The sequence below is a fragment of the Protomyctophum bolini genome (genome assembly GCF_963924005.1).
Source record: "Protomyctophum bolini genome assembly, chromosome: 18".
In the NCBI taxonomy this organism is placed as follows: domain Eukaryota; kingdom Metazoa; phylum Chordata; class Actinopteri; order Myctophiformes; family Myctophidae; genus Protomyctophum; species Protomyctophum bolini.
Genome location: NC_137879.1, coordinates 22,177,504 through 22,197,337, shown reverse-complemented (window position 1 = coordinate 22,197,337; position 19,834 = coordinate 22,177,504). Strand labels below are relative to the sequence as shown.

Here is a 19,834-nt window from a genome sequence, read left to right as displayed (position 1 = left end):
TTGAACTTGAAGGAGTCAAGGGATTCGCATGTCTTATTGACTGTTGGTAGGGCGTTCCACATTTTTTGTGCGAGGTTTAAGTTCAATAAACACATTATTAATTAATGCAAATAATTTCAAACACGTACTTGAAATATTCATTAGTTTGTGTTATTTTTAGATGCAATTTAGAGAAAATAATTGTATGCAGCCACTGAGCCACAGCCAGCCAATCAGAATAAAGGACCGTGTAAGCACGGATGTGACGGTAAGGCACGAGCTAGGGAGCGTCGTTGCACGTCGAGTGTTGCGCCCTAGGTTGCGCCGTGTTGTCCTGTGCACAGATCTTAGGCACAGATTTGACAACCACCTCCACCCGCAGCACTAGTGAGAGGAACTATGGAGACATTGGAGAGGACTCAGGACGTCCCATCCATATGTTTTAAGACTCGGGCAGTTGGGCACACCGCCGCTACAAACAAACCATAGTACAGTCATTTGCCAGGCAGGCTCCACTGATACTACAAACAAGTGATATATCATACATGTTGTTCTACTCGTCGTTAAAGGTTCTTTTACCAGAGTTCATTCCTTATTTTACCATGGCGCAACCGGCTGAGAGTGGTATGTGTGACATGTTTGCTTGTTTCTATTCAGATTTTCTTTGTCATCATATTTGTAAAAGTGCAAAGTCAACATTTTTGCTTAATGGATATCGTTTTTTTAGGATGATGGCTAATATAAATTATTAAACTTATAAATGCTATTTACTTTAATTAATTGATGTTATTAATTTGTTTTCCTTGATTTAAGATATAGAGCAGTATTCACCCTCACAGCCATTCTAGGGCTATCCCATATCCACCTATATCCACCCTATAGATTCACCCTAAGAAACCTTTACACATATTCCATACATTGGTGTATTATTCCATAATAATCTATGGAATATCAGACATCAGACAAGTAAAATTAATCCCCAAAGCTTTGTCCGTTTTGTCGTACACAAATAAGTTTCAGCTGGTGGGATCAACACACATCTTACAGAAAATCTAGTGTGTCTTCTTATATCATAATGTGCATTCTCTTCTGTTTTGTCTGTCAGCATATTATCGCTTTGTGGTGCTGTTCTTCAACTGCTTGTTGACATTTGGCTCCTACTTCTGTTTTGACATACCAAGTGTTCTACAGGACCAGTTCCAGGGAGTAAGTACATGTTAGTACTCTTTTTGAAGCAAGTAATGTTAAAGGCTATACCACCACTTCCAACACATTTGTAACATTTTGTGAGATGTAGCCGCAATTTGCAACACTAGATTGTTTTATAGAGATGAATCTAGAGCAATACCCTCATTGACAGCCCATTGATCCAAATAGAAATTTCCGATCATAAACTCACCAACATTGCAGCTGTAAGGGCAAGCTTGAATTCAATCTGCAAAGTTGGTTTCATAAAAATCCACCGTAGATCATGTTATGAGATACTTTATGTCTAGAAATTCTGTGCAGGTGATTCTTTTTCTAAGTTTTGGAGTTTGGAAGCACTCGTCGGAAGTCACTGAACAGCCCTGCGTACCACCTGTTTCAAATTTGCAAATAATGCAGGAGGCAGCAACACGATGCTTTCTTGAAAACGAGTGCTTCCAAACTCCAACACTTAGAAATGTAATCACACAGAATTTCTTGACAGAAAGTAGCACATAACATGTCTACAGTGGATTTTTATGAATGCTACCTATGAAACACTTTGCAGATTGAAAGAGATTCAAGATTTCCCTACAGCTGCAATGTTGGTGAGTTTAATGTTGTAAGTCGTTTAATACAAGCAGATCGGACATTCGATTTGGATCAATGGGCTGTCAATGGAGGGTATTGCAACTCTAGATTCATCCCATTATAAAATAATCTAGTGTTGCAAATTGCGGCTATGTGAGATGGGCTACTGCAGGGTTGCAGATTTCTCTAATCTCACCATCAGTGGCTATATCAACAACTTTTGGTAGAAATTCGAGAACGAGACCACACAAAACTCTGATATATATTAAAGTCTCGTTTTATTTAGCTTCTTTAAAAACCACTAGCCTAAGTGTGAACAAAAAAGTGTTATTCCACTTTTATTTGACATAATAACATCAGCGAGTTTAATCTTAAATTAATTAATTGCCCATCAAATCAGACTCTCTACAATAACCCTGTTCTATTTACATATATTTGGACACAATATCTGTTAATCAGCACGTGTAACATTATGGTGTTTGGAAGATTTTTAAATGCTTTCCTCGGCAAGAGGGACAAACTGGCTAGTCAATACGTATATTGTCAATGACTTCCCTCCATTGTGACAGAACCTGACATGTGCCAATGCAACAGTGATCAATGGGACGGTGGACTGTGTGTTGGGACTGGGGATGACTCCTCAGCAGTATAATCTGCTGTATGCCATCTATGCATGGACGTAAGTATGTGTATGTATAGTATAGTGGAATTGGAGTCATATTATCTGCAATTGTAGGTAACTGGTTATTTGTTGAATCTTATTGACGAGAACAGAGTCGCATTCCGACGCACCACCATTCCGACTACGTGGCTTCCGCGTCCGGTTAGGGTTAAGGTCATGGTTAGTAATGAGTGTGTCGGAGTGTGTAACCATTATTGATTAGTAATGTGCCTTTTATCTCCACAGCAATGCAATAGTGGTCATCCTGGCTGGGTTCATGATTGACAAATTGGGAAATCGCTGTAAGTTCAAGTCCATCAGAGTGGCTAATTTATACGAAATTACAACTTCAAAAGTTACAAACGTTTTGTTTTTCAGTTACATTTTTCTAGTTGCACTTATCCCAGTCTGTTGCATTTTCAGCTCTGTGGGTCTAGCAAAACAAGCAGAATGCATTATAATTGGATCTCTTTCTGTCCCTCTTTCTATGCAGTCGGGGTCTTCCTCTTTTCTTTCTTGTGTGTTTTGGGCTCATCAATCTTTGCACTGGGCTCCCACTTCAAAGGAACTCCATACCTGCTTCCCCTCATGCTCACAGGGCGTCTGATTTTTGGCTCGGGCAATGGATCCCTAACAAGTAAGACTGGCTAATAAAAGGTAGAGAAACTTCATTTTGGTTCACAATTGGGAAAAATGTGTGATCTCTCTCTGTTGCTGTCTCTGTTTCTTGCTCTCCCTGTAGTTGTTCAAAATCGTATCACAGCATTCTGGTTTAAAGGGAAGGAGTTGGCCTTAGCCTTCGGTATAACTCTGGCCTTTTCTCGCCTGGGATCTGTGCTCAACTTCTTCTTCACCCAAGATTTTGAGGAAAGATTTGGGATGCAGTGGACTCTCTGGGGAGGTAAGGAACAGGTGGTGAAGCACAACTAAAATAAAATGGCCGTAGGGATGAGATCAATATTAACCTAGTGTCACACTGTCTATGAATAAAAAGGATAACTATGTCATTTGTCTCAGATCTCACTTGACCACTTGAAACCTCTAGACTTATTGTATAAAGACCAAATCTCTTTTGCCAAAGATAGCCTATCTATGCATTGTGAGCTTGTAGATCTGCTGTTTTTGCCCCCCAGAATAATGGATGATGGGGTTCAAGTGTTTATTTTCTCTCTCTTTATCATTTTGTTCCTCAACATTTTGCTTCTTTGATCTGCCATTATTGAGTAAACAAGCAAACAAATACAACTAAACTAGGAAAGCAATGTTGTAGTGCTACACAAAACAAACATGATACTTTGTGTTGTAGGTGCGTTGTTGTGTGTGCTGGGCTTTATGGCTGCCATCACGGTCAGCACTCTGGACAAGGTGGGGATGAGGCAGCTGGGACTGTCTGCTTCCATGCTGGAAGATTCCCGCAAAGTGGTAGGGATAGTAGCCTTTAGCAAGAGCCTGGTCCAAGTATCAGTGATCTTTACCTTCCCTCCCCTCATTCAAATACCGATACTGCGATACATACTTTGTTGTTTGAGTGTAAATTCATTAATTAACGTGTGTGTGTGTATGTGTGTGTGTGTGTGTGTGTGTATAGAGGGTGCAGGATGTGAAACTCCTCTCTCTCAGATATTGGCTGCTGGTTCTCACCATCATGTTCTTCTACAACGGCATATTCCCCTTCATCGCTGATGCCAGGTAAAACCATCAACAACGGACATGCGTACATATGTGACTCAACAGTGCATTTGAGATTTATTGTGCACTCACAATTGTACCATGTAGATTAGTCATATTTTGCACTTTATGCTCCCCTCTATCTTTTTGTAACTGAACAACTACGTTTTTCACCCACCTTAGTTGTAATGTGATGTGACAATAAAGGATTCTGATTCTATTTAACATGTTTATGTTTATGTGCAGTAAGTTCATTCAGGACAAGTACATCGGCTATAGTCAGAAGGAGGCTGCCTATATCGCAGGTGCCGTTTACGACAGCTCGCTGATCCTGTCGGCCATTGTGGGCATTCTCATTGTAAGTCACTGTGACAATATTACAACATTGATGAAGACTTATTTAGTTTTCTAATTCTTTATATAATCACTAGTGTTTGTATTCCAACAGTGCTGTTGATCGGCATAAAGCATGGTTACAGTTGGCTACACCTTATACCTATTGCCTCTCTTTTGTACACTCAGTCAAAATCAATCACCATAAAGAACACATGTTGTTAGGGCTGTCACGATTATTACATTTTACTAGTCACACAAATAATTGCAATTAACAAATTACCGTAATTGTGTTTTTGTCATTGAACACTGGTCCATAATGGATACAATTTACAGTTTGGCTTCTTGGCTTTGAAGATGCATGGGCAGATATGACAAAACAAAGAAATGACTGACACATTTAATAACTTTATACTTGTACTATTAAAAACATCAATAGAGGGGGCACGGTGGCACAGTTGGTAGTGCTGTCGCCTCACAGCTAGAAGGTCCTGGGTTGGATTCCCGCTCGGGATGCTGTGGGTGCTGGTGGCGTGTTTCCTCCTCCGCGTCATCAGTGCCCATACCCGAAGGCGGGTTGGCGAAAGGGCCTTTCTGTGTGGAGTTTGCATGTTCTCCCCGTGTACCCTAGGGTAGGTACCCTCACAAAAAAGATGCAGTAATCCTGGTCACTAAACTGCCTGCCTGATGGAGGGGAAAGGAACTGGTTGGAATAACGTGTTCCTTCCACGCGCTACGTCCAACCAGGGAAACTCCCCCCTGTCAGGTGTAAAGGAGCAACTTGCACACTCAGGCATGAAGGAAGCATGAGTTCAAGTCCGTTGCTCTCCCCTTGTCCCCCATATATGGGGACTAGGTTGGTGGAGGGTGTGTATAGAGCCCAGGATCACATTAGATGATTGACACGGGTGAAAAATGCGTTACAAAATCGTGGGATAAAAAAGATATTTAAAAAATATATATATATTTAAAAAAAACATAGTGGAAATAGCCGATCTCCACAGTTTTTACACCAAATATTAGAAATTATCTCAAATAGTTGCAATTAGGTGACACTGATTATGTATTAATTGTGGCAGGCCTGCCTACCTCTTGTGTATTGTTTATGTAATCCACGTTCATAGCTACTATGAACTACATGGTTGCGTTCTCTTATGTCTCATTGTGTGCATGAATGTGTTGCAGGACTATGTTGGTCTGCGTGGGGTCTTTGCGCTGGCCTGTGCTGTCCTCACCCTGCCCGTGTTTGGACTGCTGGCCTTCACCTTTGTCCCTCCCCTGGTTTCCACCATCTGGCTGGGTATAACCTACTCCTTCGCTGCTGTGAGTTCAGTGGTTCAGTGGTTTTTTCTTCATATATTCATTATATCTGTTGTCTATCAATTCTAATGACCCGTGTTGTTTTTCAGTCCAGTATGTGGCCCTCGATCCCGCTGGTGGTCCCTCAAGCAACTCTAGGAACCGCCATGGGGCTGGCTACCTCCATACAGATGATTGGCATCGGACTGTCCAATCTGGTTGTCGGAGAGATTTTGGGTACCAAGTCCAGGTATGTGCTTCTTCACATCTCCATAGCGATGCTCTGATGGAGTCTGACATGTCTACGATATGGGTGACAGTTTGACTGTGATGGCCAAAGCATATGATTCACATCATTTTCATACTTTCACACAAACCATTCAGTGCCTATCTGCCCTGTGGATGAAGGCATTGTAATTCCTGTAAGAGTTTAAAAAAAATCTTGTAAGAGACCACTCTTTCTATCAGGATAGAAATGTTTAATCATGGAGTCATGGTGATCTCTCAGAAATGAAAATTGGGCTCACCATTATGGGTATTTCGACAATAATTGGTGGACATCTTGGATTGATGCAAATTAAACTAGGATTTCTTAGTACTTTTAGTATGATTTGCCTGGCCGTAGGGCTCCAGCATTCAGGCATGCACCATTCTCTTGGTGATACCACAAATGCACTCGCCCACTTGTGTGATCTGAACATAATACTTTGTCCCAACAACTCTAACCAGTTCCTATGGTTTTTGCGCACCGCTGAACCCACAAACTTGCTTTGTCCTTATTGTGAACACAGTGAGCACTTACTATGAGACCTAGCAGATCATGTCTGTCTGTGTGTCTGTGTGTCTGTCTGTCCCGCTATCCAAATATGGAGTGTGTTGCATCAGCAATCACTCAGCTCCATATAGGGGCACAAAAGGGGCCAGGTCCACTCAGCTCCATATATGGGCACAAAAGGGGCCAGGTCCACATATACAGTAACAGCGGGACAGACAGACAGACAGACAGACAGACAGACAGACATGATCTGCAGGGTCTCAGCTGCGTTCGCTTCCCGCGTTTGCGCGTCTTAGGTCGCATTCTCACCTAATACTTCGGTAGACTCGAATGCGTATGGGAGGAGAAATGGGATTCTTGCATATTTAATTGGCTACGGTTTGCCTTCACACTGTCATGATCCGCAGCAATTGGAAACGCAGCAGGGGGGACCTTTATCAATGTGTTACATTCATAAACTAGCCTACACAGTGAAATGATAAATCTATGGTGATAAAATTATACTCATAACGTGCATTATGTGTCGTGCCGACGGTCTGGGACTGCCCCCCCCTCTCTCGCTCTCTCACTATAAGCACGCAGCCACGCACGCACTGTTCTTTTGGGCATGGAGGCACAGCGCTGAGCGCACTGATATAACAGACAGCAGCGCAAAATGTTTACAAGTTTATCGAGATGAAAGTTCCTACTCCCCACTACTCCCCACACAGTGACAGCACTCCATGTTTACGGCACGCACAGACAGACAGAATATTCTGTAGGCTATAATACTATTACACTGCACTGCAGTGTTTGTGTTTTCTTAAGCAATTGATTAATGTACTCGTCCTCATTTCGATCAGGGCTTCAGTCTCCACTCTCCTCATTCGACCACGTCTATCCACGGTAACGGGACATCTTTGCGCTGCGTAAAATATGCCTTCTCCGTCTCCAACTGTGTTCAGCTCCTCACCCGCCTGACGTATGTTTGCTTCATTTCCTGTATTTGCTGCGGATTGCATTCACACCTGCACCGAATCGTAGTCAAGCGCGATTGGAAGCGAAGCAAAACCCCCGTTTTTGCTCGGAGTAAAATGCGGTTCTTTGTTGCGCATTAGGATTCGAAAGAGCCTTCACACCTGCCAAACGAAGCGCACTTTCTGAAAATGCGCAGCAGGATTCGTTTTAATCGCAGCAAAGCTCTCTGGTGAGAATGCGACCTTACTGGTAATGAGAGGTTTATGCACTGCAAACGAACTCTACTATAACACCCTCATTATGTAGTTGTCTACGGATTGTTCTTGCTGACATAGTGTGATCACATCCTGCAGTGACATGAGGAAGTTACTCTTCTGTTTTTCCTTACATATTGCACTTAATGCACGTGCAAGTGTCATGGTCATTGAATGTGTACTTTCGACCACAATTCCAATCCAATTTACTGATGTCCACATAAATGCAGATGTCACTTACTCACTTTAGTCACCTTTCCTATTGTGGAACGTGTGATTGAAGCCACAATTAGTCTTCATAAGAGTCTGCTAAATGCCTAAATTTGAGGGTGGCTGTGGCTCAGGAGGTAGAGCAGGTCATCCAATGAACCGTGGGTTGGAGGTTCGAATCCTGGCTCCTCCTGTCTACATGTCGAACTGTCCTTGGGCAAGACACTGAACCCCACATTGCCGCCAGTTGTTGCCACCATTTGTGTGTGAATGTGGGAAGTGAGGACGCTGGTGTTAACTGCTTCACCTCCCAATGGTCTACAATGGTCCATTCATTCAGAATTGACCATTGTAAAGCGCTTTGAGTAGGCATATGCATAGAAAAGTGATATAGAAATGCAATCCATTATTATTATTATTATAAATATATTATCATAGACTAGTCACTTTGATCTTTTCCTTTTGCCATCTTGCTCAGAATTTTTAGGACAAATTCTGATTTGGTTTTGGGATCTTTTTTTCCATTAAGACCTGAGGCTGATTCTACAAATGCTTTCTAAATTAGTAGTTCTCACGCTCTTCTTCTTCTTTCAAAAATGTTCCAAAATACGTGCCATGCTGTGAGTGAGCTTGTACATCTGCTATTTTTGAAAAGCCAACGCAAAAATCTAAAATAATACAGATGCTGTCACGGTTTAAATGGGTTAAAGCATATATATAATATATATATATATGTATATGTGTATATTATAGTATGAGTAAAGTATGTACAAGCCACCTTTATTTATATAGCACATTGGAAAAACAACAGAAGTTGACCCAAAGTGCTTTCCATTTAAAAATGACATTAAAAGAAAAAAAAAAACGTATACTTCATACAAATACAGTACAACACCACCAAATGGAACATAAGAGCAATACAATTTAGACAGATGTTAAAAAGATTCAGTGAATAGAGAAGTTGAAATAGTCCTGATATAGACTGAACTGAAGGCAATGGAGAAAAGAGTTGGATTTAAGTGACCCAAGTGACCCAGCTAACATGTCCATCTGGGCCCAATTGGGTTTTGACATGGGCTATGGGCATGGGTTCCAAGTGGGCCGTGCACCCAGTTTTCACAAAGGGCCCACCCGTGTTAGCCCATATGGGCTTACGTGGGTTTCTAACTGGATCTTATCCAAATGGGCCATTTTATTTCAGAACCATGTGTGCGCCACCTGTGTTTGACTATATGGGTTTGAACTGGGATCTGATTGGGCCTTAAGTGGGTACCAGCTGGGAGAATTATATGTGACCCATGTAGGCCACACTTGTGTCCGCCCTCATTGTCTTCCGTCCTGTTTCTGTTGTCACCTGCTGTCGATTGTTCATTCCTACGGATAGGATGCAGTGCGCCACATTGGCGGTTTTTCCAGTTTTCTGTAGTAGTTTCTTCAAGTGTTCAAATTTTATGACTGGATAGCAATCGATCTGTAGAATCCTACATTACTATCTCCTACGATCACGGGTTAGGGTTAGGGTACTGTAGCATGCCGTTTTTCATCATTTTTGAGGACGAAAATCACTCCGACACCATTCACTATAGCCCATATCGTACGGCATACTATAGCACGCCGTTCAGCCCTGAAATGCTGTGAATGCTGGACCCTATAGAGCCCTGAAATGCTGTGAATGCTGGACCCTATAGAGCCCTGACATGCTGTGAATACTGGACCCTATAGAGCCCTGACATGCTGTGAATACTGGACCCTATAGAGCCCTGACATGCTGTGAATGCTGGACCCTATATAGCCCTGACATGCTGTGAATGCTGGACCCTATAGAGCCCTGAAATGCTGTGAATGCTGGACCCTATATAGCCCTGACATGCTGTGAATGCTGGACCCTATAGAGCCCTGAAATGCTGTGAATGCTGGACCCTATAGAGCCCTGAAATGCTGTGAATGCTGGACCCTATAGAGCCCTGACATGCTGTGAATGCTGGACCCTATAGAGCCCTGAAATGCTGTGAAAGCTGGACCCTATATAGCCCTGACATGCTGTTAATGCTGGACCCTATAGAGCCCTGACATGCTGTGAATGCTGACCCTATAGAGCCCTGACATGCTGTGAATGCTGGACCCTATATAGCCCTGACATGCTGTTAATGCTGGACCCTATAGAGCCCTGAAATGCTGTGAATGCTGGACCCTATAGAGCCCTGAAATGCTGGACCCTATAGAGCCCTGAAATGCTGTGAATGCTGGACCCTATAGAGCCCTGAAATGCTGGACCCTATAGAGCCCTGAAATGCTGTGAATGCTGGACCCTATAGCTTCCGATGGTGGGGCTGGACTTTATGTACAGTGGAAGACTGTACTTTGGAAGATTAAAAATAAAAATATATATATTGAGGAGCAAGACCATTTCGGGCTTTAAAAACAGAAAGTGAGGGGCGCTAACGTCTTACATCATTGTGATAACATAACATGCATATGCCGATTTGCTCAGTGACAGACAAAACGAACATTAAACTCTGTTCATTGTTAATTGCATTTAATGTTTGTTAGTGACAAAACAAACATTAAACTGTCCATTGTCAATGGCGTTTTTAATGTTTGTCTCTAGACAGGACAAACATTAAACCTGTATAGGAGGGGCTGGCGCCCCTCAAAAATATAACAAAATAAATCAAATAATGATGTGCTTGCACATCCTGGTTCCAGTTAAAATGTCTTGCAGCTGAGTTGAAAGTATAATGACCGTACAGTATAATGACTTGTAATATGCTCATTGATTGTGTGTTGTCCATTCTGTTGTGCAGTGAGACGAAGATCCCGCTCTGGCGTTGGCAGAGAATGATGATCTTCATGTTAGCCAACACCATCAGCTGCATTGTCACCTCAGTGCTGCTTAACATTGTAGACCACAGACAGGTTAGTCGTGTTGATCTATTCTATGTTATGGTTGAATTTATCAAGATGGCCTACTTGTGTATTCATGTATTCTCTTCCCGGACTATTTGTGTCTTCTGTCCATGTGACTGTCCTGATACACAGACACACAGAGTTTCTGTGCATTTATTGATAGATTATAGGTCAGGAACTAGTGGAGTGAGTAATAACCCACCAGGACCTGAGGCTGATTATACGAATGTCTTCTAAAACCTAAACGTTTTCTGAAAGACGTATCTTTCTACCGGTATACACAGCATCTGTGGTGCTCAAAACGTTTTCATGTCAAGGACCCCCAAAATGTATATGTATTTGGCGGATTTAAGTTAAAATGTTTGCTTGAACAAATTATTCTCAAAAAAATTGAATATCGTGGAAAAGTTCATTTCCGTAATATTCTAGATTCATTGCGCATAAAGTGAAATATTTAAAACCTTTTTTGTTTTAATCTTGATGATTCTGGCATACAGCTCATGAAAATCAAAAAGTCTTATCTCAAAATATTAAGATATTTTATGAGACCACAAAAAAAAAATATATATATAATACAGAAATGTCGACCATCTGAAAAGTATGTCAAATTATGCACTCAATACGTGGTCTGGGCTACTTTTAAACAAATTATTTCATCAATGGGGTGTGGCATGGAGGTGATAAGCCTGTGGCACTGTTGAGGTGTTATGGAAGCCCAGATTTGCTTTGATAGCAGCTTTAAACTCAGTTCTATTGTTGAATCTAGTGTCTCACACACCTTCCTCTTGAGTCAAGAGGTCTTACCAATTCAACCTAGATTCTCTGTGGGGTTCAGGTCAGGCACAGTAATACCATGGTCAGTACACCAATTACTAGTAGTTTTGGCTCCGTGGGCAGGTGCCAAGTGCTGCTGGAAAAGGAAATCAGTATACCCATAAAGCTTGTCAGTAGTAGTAGTAGTAAGGGATAATATCTGGCCAGGTGGTCATTGTTGGGAGATATACAATATATATACCGGTGTATATATATATATATACTGTATATATGAAGGTGTGTGTGTGTGTGTGTGTGTGTGTGTGTGTGTGTGTGTGTGTGTATCACGCTATGAGCTTGTATAATTATCTTTGAATAGTTCAAATCTAACAGGACAGATGCCTTCCCTGGTTTTAATGGGTTAAGTGATTTCTTTACACACCTGATAGATAGATAGATATATAGCTTTATTGTCATTCAGCAGATACATAAAATGCATAAGAGAACGAAATGTCGTTTCACTGGCTTTTAGTATGCTAGTTAAAAGAGCTAAATACTATTAAAATCTAAAATCCACTTAAAAACAAATAAATTAAAATAAATTAAAAAGCACCATTAGTTCATTGAGAGACAGATATTGCACAACAGGAGTCCTTAATAGCAGCATATAGGGGGAAAGGTTAGGGGATATTGCACTTGTTCAAAAGTCTGATGGCTTGGGGGAAAAAGCTCTTGCTGTTTTACTCCCAATGCTTGGATACCTTCTGCCAGAAGGCAACAGAGTGAACAGTCCCTGGTGTGGGTGGGTGGGGTCATTCAACAGAGTGAACAGTCCCTGGTGTGGGTGGGTGGGGTCATTCAACAGAGTGAACAGTCCCTGGTGTGGGTGGGTGGGGTCATTCAACAGAGTGAACAGTCCCTGGTGTGGGTGGGTGGGGTCATTCAACAGAGTGAACAGTCCCTGGTGTGGGTGGGTGGGGTCATTCAACAGAGTGAACAGTCCCTGGTGTGGGTGGGTGGGGTCATTCAACAGAGTGAACAGTCCCTGGTGTGGGTGGGTGGGGTCATTCAACAGAGTGAACAGTCCCTGGTGTGGGTGGGTGGGGTCATTCAACAGAGTGAACAGTCCCTGGTGTGGGTGGGTGGGGTCATTCAACAGAGTGAACAGTCCCTGGTGTGGGTGGGTGGGGTCATTCAACAGAGTGAACAGTCCCTGGTGTGGGTGGGTGGGGTCATTCAACAGAGTGAACAGTCCCTGGTGTGGGTGGGTGGGGTCATTCCTGATGTTGTTGGCCCTAGACCAGGGGTGCCCACACTTTTTTGACTTGAGGTCTACTTTTAAAATGGCCAGCTCAAGGTGATCTACCAACCAAAATAATATTATCCCATTGCTTAAAATACTAAAAATAAATAACATTAAGGCATTAGGACTGTTTCAAAATCAATTCTATTTATTTACCTTTTCAGTTACCCCACCTTGCAAAGAAGAGATTTTTTGTTAAAGTTACTCTTTGTAATAACGTCAATCAATTTCAATTTGTAATAACATATTGCTCATAAAATGTTACAAATATTAAAAGTATCACACATAAAAAGCATACACAATCACATGAAGGAATAATGCACCACTCAACTCAACCAGAGCAGAACTCCCACCACAGGACTCTGGCAATCAATTAATACAGTTGCAACCACTATATTAATGGCAAGTATTTCATACAATTTAGGTTAAAAAAAATCTGAACTATCCCTTTAATCAGATGACTGCTTGCAGCCTTGCACTGAATGGAGTCCGTCAGCGCTGCGTAATCCGGACAGTCACTGCTGACAGCTAGTCTTAAACAGGCCTCCAAATGATCGTCCGTCAATGTGGAACGATATTTGGACTTAATTATCTTCATGTGGGAAAACGCTGATTCACATAAATATGTGGAGCCAAATAACGCTGTGAGCGAGGCTGCACAAGTCCTGATGTTTGGATACTTTTCCTCCACGAGTAAGCTCCAAAACTCTCCATCGTGGGCACACAACTTTAACTGTATGTCAGCCTGCAGTGCCATGATCTCATTCAACGCAGAAGAGTTCATGTTAAAAGTGTTGCTATTTTCGAGGCAATGGAATCAACATTAGCTTCTGAATGGGAAGCACATGAATGTAGCGATGGGCTCGAGTAAGGCAAACGCAGTTGGACTTGGAATGTGACATCGTGAAAAAATTATCTTCTTCCCACTCTGCATGGAAGTGATATGTTTTAGGCTTCTTTGCCGCACGCATCTTGCTATATGAACAATGATGGATAGATATCCTTTTAATGTGTTTGTTTAACAACAGAACAGACCCGACGTTCCCCACACTTGAAAACAAGGCACTGCATTGTGGGGGGTTTTAACTGTTTAGACTGTTTAGACAGACAGCGGTTGTGTGCAATGTCCTTGATGGATGGCAGTGATGTCCCGATGATTTTCTCCGCTGTCCTCACTACTCTCAGTCTCTGAACTGTTTTCCAGTCTGTTTCATTGCAGCTTCCAGACCAGACAGAGATGCAGTTTGTCAGGATGTTCTCTATAGTTCCCCTGTAGAAAGTAGTGAGGATGGGAGCGGGGAGTTGGGCTCTTCTCATCCGGCGCAGAAAGAACAGCCGTTTTTGGGCTCTCTTCACAAGAGAGGACGTGTTTGAGGACCATGACAGACTGTCTGTGATCTGTACCCCCAGGACCTTAGTGCTGCTCACTACATCCACTGCAGTGTCCTCTATGAGGAGTGGTGAGTGGCTGCGCTGGTTCTTTCTGAAGTCAACAATGACCTCTTTTGTCTTGTTGACATTCAGGACCAGGTTGTGTTTGTTGCACCAGCCCACTAGCTGTCTCACTTCTTCCCTGTAGGCCGTCTCGTTGTCGTCCTTGATGAGGCCCACAAGTGTGGTGTCGTCCGCGTACTTCACCATATGATTGGTATTGAACCTGGCACAGCAGTCATGGGTCATCAAGGTGAACAGCAGTGGACTCAGGACACAGCCCTGGGGAGAACCAGTGCTCAGGGAGATGACGCTGGAGTTGTTATTTCCGACTCGGACAGATTGAGGTCTGTTCGTTAGGAAGTCCAGCAGCCAGTTACACAAGGGAGTGCCCAGACCCAGGGGGAACAGTTTGTCGACCAGTTGCTGGGGTATAATAGTGTTAAATGTTGAACTGAAACTAGATCCAGAAACCGCATGCGCACACTGGTGTTCTTACCCTCTAGATGGGCCAGGCTCCGATGTAGAACCGAGGCAATAGCATCTTCTGTGGAGCGCTTAGCACGGTAGGCAAACTGGAACGGGTCGAATGTGGGAGGGAGTCTGGAAACTATGTGAGCCTTTACTAGCCTCTCAAAGCACTTCATCATTATGGGGGTGAGTGCAACTGGGCGGTAGTCATTGAGAGATGTTATTGTGGGCTTTTTTGGCATTATTTTTTTGATTATCAGTGAACAAAGAATGGTCCATTGATGTAAGCTTATTTATTGCCTGGACTGAGAGATACCCCAGAATATATATGCCTTCTAAAATATTATTAACAGGTAGTTCTGTATAAATCTTCCAGGTAATTTCCAGTGTAATGCTGTGTAAATCAATGGGACTTTGACTAAGTTTATGTTTTTTTTGTTTTTTTCTAAAAAAAAAAAATCTTTTCTTTTTTCTCTCCAGGGTGGAATTCTGAACAAGACGACCAAGGCGTCTGGAGCCCTGGCAACCAGCAGCCCTACAGACAGAGAACCTCTGGTAGATGGAGAGGAAGGACAGAGTGAGGAAAAGCAAGATGACAATAACACAATCCGCTCTCGTTCTGTCAGCTCCTGAGATTGACCATGTTCCATCTGTGGCCTTTGACATTTTCCTCCATGTCCTGTATTTCTCTTTTTCATCTTTCTCTCAGTGTCTCAAAATATTATGACGGGAAACTCATACCTCACCTAATCTCAAGTTCTCAACTCAGTTTTCGTGCCTGTAATCTGACCAGGTCTGTTCGCCTTTTTTGTGAGTGTAAGAAATGACTTGTGGGGCAGTCTTCTACACTGAAGTTTAATTCTACCTATGAGGGTGCATTCTGCCAATGCTTTTCAATGGGGAATGGAGTGATTTCTTGACATTCGCAGATTTCTTCAAAAAATCATAGATAGAATTAAACTTCGGTGTGACCATGGCCTTAAACCGATTGCTAGAGGGGATCTACACACTCCCAGTGCATCGTATCTGAGAAGCATTGAGAGTGTGTAGATCGGTTATTTTCGGCACGTTAAACAATTGAGCATAAATTGGACATTAGGGTCTCTGTGCTCTTATTTGGGTAGTTTGTTATTGATATTTGTTGTTGATCATTTGCACACTTATCAATAACAAACTACCCAAATAAGAGCACAGAGACCCTAATGTCCAATTTATGCTCGATTGTTTAACGTGCCGAAAGTAGCAGATCTACAAGCTCAAATCATGTCACTTCACTCACACATCTCGATCTTCTACTTTTGGTGCTTTTGTGTCACGCTGTATCAGTGATGTAAATAGGTTTTCAATGTAATGGGTCCCGGGATGCACAGGTGGTCATTCAAATGAGTCCCAAAAAATTGAGTCCCATTTAGCCTTTAGTGTGGTCAACTTTTTGAGGGCACAAGGCCAAGTGCCAGGGCATGAAGGCCATCAATTAAAACAATGATTTTAAGTCCCCGGTCATCATTATTTTAGCTTAAAAGGTTAAGGATGATGACATTTTTATTTATTTAAAGGCGAACATTGGTTCAGAACAGTGCTTCTTAAATAAATAATCACAGCTTTAAATAACAAAATATAAGTAGCTACTGTAAACATGTCTGTAACATGGGGTCCCAGTGCAGAGATGAAAATCATAATGAAAAGGCCTGGGACCGGGACCCTGTCACCCTGGGCTAATTCATATACATTTAATTTGGGGGTCCTTGAAATTAAAATGGCTGAGGATCACTGGATTAAACTGAGTTAATTCACAGAAAATACCCAGTGAGTCATCTAGTCTGAAGGCTCGTCACCAGTATATCCACACACAGTTTTCCACTCAAAGTCACGTCAGCTGAAGGGATGTCCACACTCGAGAAAACCCTTGTTAACATTGTCAACCCTGTTAACAATGTGAAAAGATTTTCCGTCCGTTGAAAAAAAGTAAATAAATGACGTAACTTTAAATTACCTCACGTGGGTGGATCAAATTGTTTGGTGTTAGGGAGTTGATCAATACAAATGCTGCTTCTGTGAACAGAAGTTTCAACCTTTCAACTCTTACAGCAATCAGTTTAAAAGTGTCCCAATCACGTTTTTGTTTTGCTCCCGATCCGATTCCGATCATTTGATTTTGAGAAATGCCGATACCGATTTTTCACGATCCGATATTTATCATTTTATACACTTCAAATCACAATAGTATATTATCCTAAATCACAGACTATATAATATTGATGCACTGCCCATGCACCAAAAGCCCTGAAGTTATTACAATAATAATAATTTAAAAAAAATACAGATACTACAGTACGAATATATCATTTTTGTACCATTTCTGTCATGTCATGTCATAGAGCTGCATGATTATGGCAAAACATGGGGTCCATATTGAGACCAGTTATTAAAAGTATTAAAGGATGTTGTTTTTTTTAGCTCCCATGTGTATTTTTATATGTAATTGGCTGCCGACGGCCATCTGAAAGTATAGTTTCTTTTTTAGACACATTTTCACGATCTTTCAAAAAATAGCAGATCTACAAGCTTGTAGCGCGGCATTCGGTGCCACGCTATGAGCTTGTAGATCTGTCGCGAGCTATAGGGGTGGGTGATATGGTGATGCATACATATCGTTGAGATGATACAATGTCTCCACGATGGACCATTTCAGAGATGTCACATCTATCGCGATACAGACGAGGCTCTGGATAGAGCAAGTGCACATCTATTAGTCGCACGTCTATACCTTTAATTTATATTTCTGTGGTATGGTGGTGTCGTACCCCCAGTTTGACATGATTAGGACTCGGACAAACATTTAATGGTATTTCTATTCTGACCCCAATTTATATTGTAATATCAATGTTAATGTACCTGAGAACGGATCCATTTGGTTCCTATCATTTGACTAGAACTCATTGTTTTTTCTCTACTGTCTTGGGAGGCATGTGGACAGTTCAGAATATAATAGTTGTTTGAAATCGTAATTGCGGAAATTGCGGATTTTTTTTCCTTCATTTTTTCATTTTTTTCAAATCCTCAAAAATGATGAAAAATGGCGAGCTATAGTATGCCGTACGATATGGGCTATAGCCCACGGTCCAAAATGATGAGAAACGAGGCTAACTTTTTTTTTCAAAATTTCAAAAAACATGGGCTATAATCCATCGTTTTTGTCATTTTGTCATTTTTTTCAAATCCTCAAAAATGATGAAAAACTGCACGCTATAGTATGCCGTACGATATGGGCTATAGCCCACGGTCCAAAATGATGAGAAACGAGGCTAACTTTTTTTTCCAAAATTTCAAAAAACATGGGCTATAACCCATCGTTTTTGTCATTTCGTCATTTTTTTCAAATCCTCAAAAATGATGAAAAACGGCGCGCTATAGTATGCCGTACGATATGGGCTATAGCCCACGGTCCAAAATGATGAGAAACGAGGCTAACTTTTTTTTTCAAAATTTCAAAAAACATGGGCTATAACCCATCGTTTTTGTCATTTCGTCATTTTTTTCAAATCCTCAAAAATGATGAAAAACGGCGCGCTATAGTATGCCGTACGATATGGGCTATAGCCCACGGTCCAAAATGATGAGAAACGAGGCTAACTTTTTTTTTCAAAATTAAAAAAAACATGGGCTATAACCCATCGTTTTTGTCATTTCGTCATTTTTTTCAAATCCTCAAAAATGATGAAAAACGGCGTGCTATAGTATGCCGTACGATATGGGCTATAGCCCACGGTCCAAAATGATGAGAAACGAGGCTAACTTTTTTTTTCAAAATTTAAAAAAACATGGGCTATAACCCATCGTTTTTGTCATTTCGTCATTTTTTTCAAATCTTCAAAAATGATGAAAAACGGCGCGCTATAGTATGCCGTACGATATGGGCTATAGCCCACGGTCCAAAATGATGAGAAACGAGGCTAACTTTTTTTTTCAAAATTTCAAAAAACATGGGCTATAACCCATCGTTTTTGTCATTTCGTCATTTTTTTCAAATCCTCAAATGATGAAAAACGGCGCGCTATAGTATGCCATACGATATGGGCTATAGCCCACGGTCCAAAATGATGAGAAACGAGGCTAACTTTTTTTTCAAAATTTCAAAAAACATGGGCTATAACCCATCGTTTTTGTCATTTCGTCATTTTTTTCAAATCCTCAAAAATGACGAAAAACGGCGCGCTATAGTATGCCGTACGATATGGGCTATAGCCCACGGTCCAAAATGATGAGAAACGAGGCTAACTTTTTTTTTCAAAATTTCAAAAAACATGGGCTATAACCCATCGTTTTTGTCATTTCGTCATTTTTTTCAAATCCTCAAAAATGATGAAAAACGGCGCGCTATAGTATGCCGTACGATATGGGCTATAGCCCACGGTCCAAAATGATGAGAAACGAGGCTAACTTTTTTTTTCAAATTTTCAAAAAACATGGGCTATAACCCATCGTTTTTGTCATTTCGTCATTTTTTTCAAATCCTCAAAAATGATGAAAAACGGCGCGCTATAGTATGCCGTACGATATGGGCTATAGCCCACGGTCCAAAATGATGAGAAACGAGGCTAACTTTTTTTTTCAAAATTTCAAAAAACATGGGCTATAACCCATCGTTTTTGTCATTTCGTCATTTTTTTCAAATCTTCAAAAATGATGAAAAACGGCGCGCTATAGTATGCCGTACGATATGGGCTATAGCCCACGGTCCAAAATGATGAGAAACGAGGCTAACTTTTTTTTTCAAAATTTAAAAAAACATGGGCTATAACCCATCGTTTTTGTCATTTCGTCATTTTTTTCAAATCCTCAAAAATGATGAAAAACGGCGCGCTATAGTATGCCGTACGATATGGGCTATAGCCCACGGTCCAAAATGATGAGAAACGAGGCTAACTTTTTTTTTCAAAATTTAAAAAAACATGGGCTATAACCCATCGTTTTTGTCATTTCGTCATTTTTTCAAATACTCAAAAATGATGAAAAACGGCGCGCTATAGTATGCCGTACGATATGGGCTATAGCCC

The 19,834-nt window shown here is 41.4% G+C and overlaps 1 protein-coding gene across 2 annotated transcripts; it reads left to right on the top strand.

Annotated features, from left to right (window-relative positions):
- Nucleotides 1-348: 348 nt before the first annotated feature.
- Nucleotides 349-15,515, top strand: mfsd1l (major facilitator superfamily domain containing 1-like). Of its 2 annotated transcripts, XM_080789126.1 has the most exons (13): nt 349-603; nt 1,085-1,185; nt 2,325-2,434; nt 2,663-2,718; nt 2,910-3,053; nt 3,159-3,317; nt 3,723-3,838; nt 4,005-4,105; nt 4,331-4,442; nt 5,603-5,740; nt 5,827-5,966; nt 10,717-10,828; nt 15,258-15,515. In XM_080789126.1, exons 1-13 carry the CDS (start codon nt 525-527, stop codon nt 15,408-15,410), a joined length of 1,521 nt encoding a protein of 506 aa, XP_080645252.1. In that variant the 5' UTR covers nt 349-524; the 3' UTR covers nt 15,411-15,515. The 2 variants fall into 2 exon arrangements, with proteins under 2 accessions (XP_080645252.1, XP_080645253.1); XM_080789127.1 differs by lacking the exon at nt 349-603 and having other exon boundaries at nt 1,085-1,195.
- The last annotated feature ends 4,319 nt before the right edge of the window (nt 15,516-19,834 follow it).

What these genes read in the sequence shown, in the direction of transcription:
- mfsd1l (XM_080789126.1), top strand. Translation starts at nt 525, where the DNA reads ATGTTGTTCTACTCGTCGTTAAAGGTTCTTTTACCAGAGTTCATTCCT. An exon ending in TACAGGACCAGTTCCAGGGA is followed by an intron (nt 1,186 to 2,324) that starts GTAAGTACATGT and finishes CCATTGTGACAG; the next exon opens with AACCTGACATGTGCCAATGC. An exon ending in GCAGTGGACTCTCTGGGGAG is followed by an intron (nt 3,318 to 3,722) that starts GTAAGGAACAGG and finishes TTTGTGTTGTAG; the next exon opens with GTGCGTTGTTGTGTGTGCTG.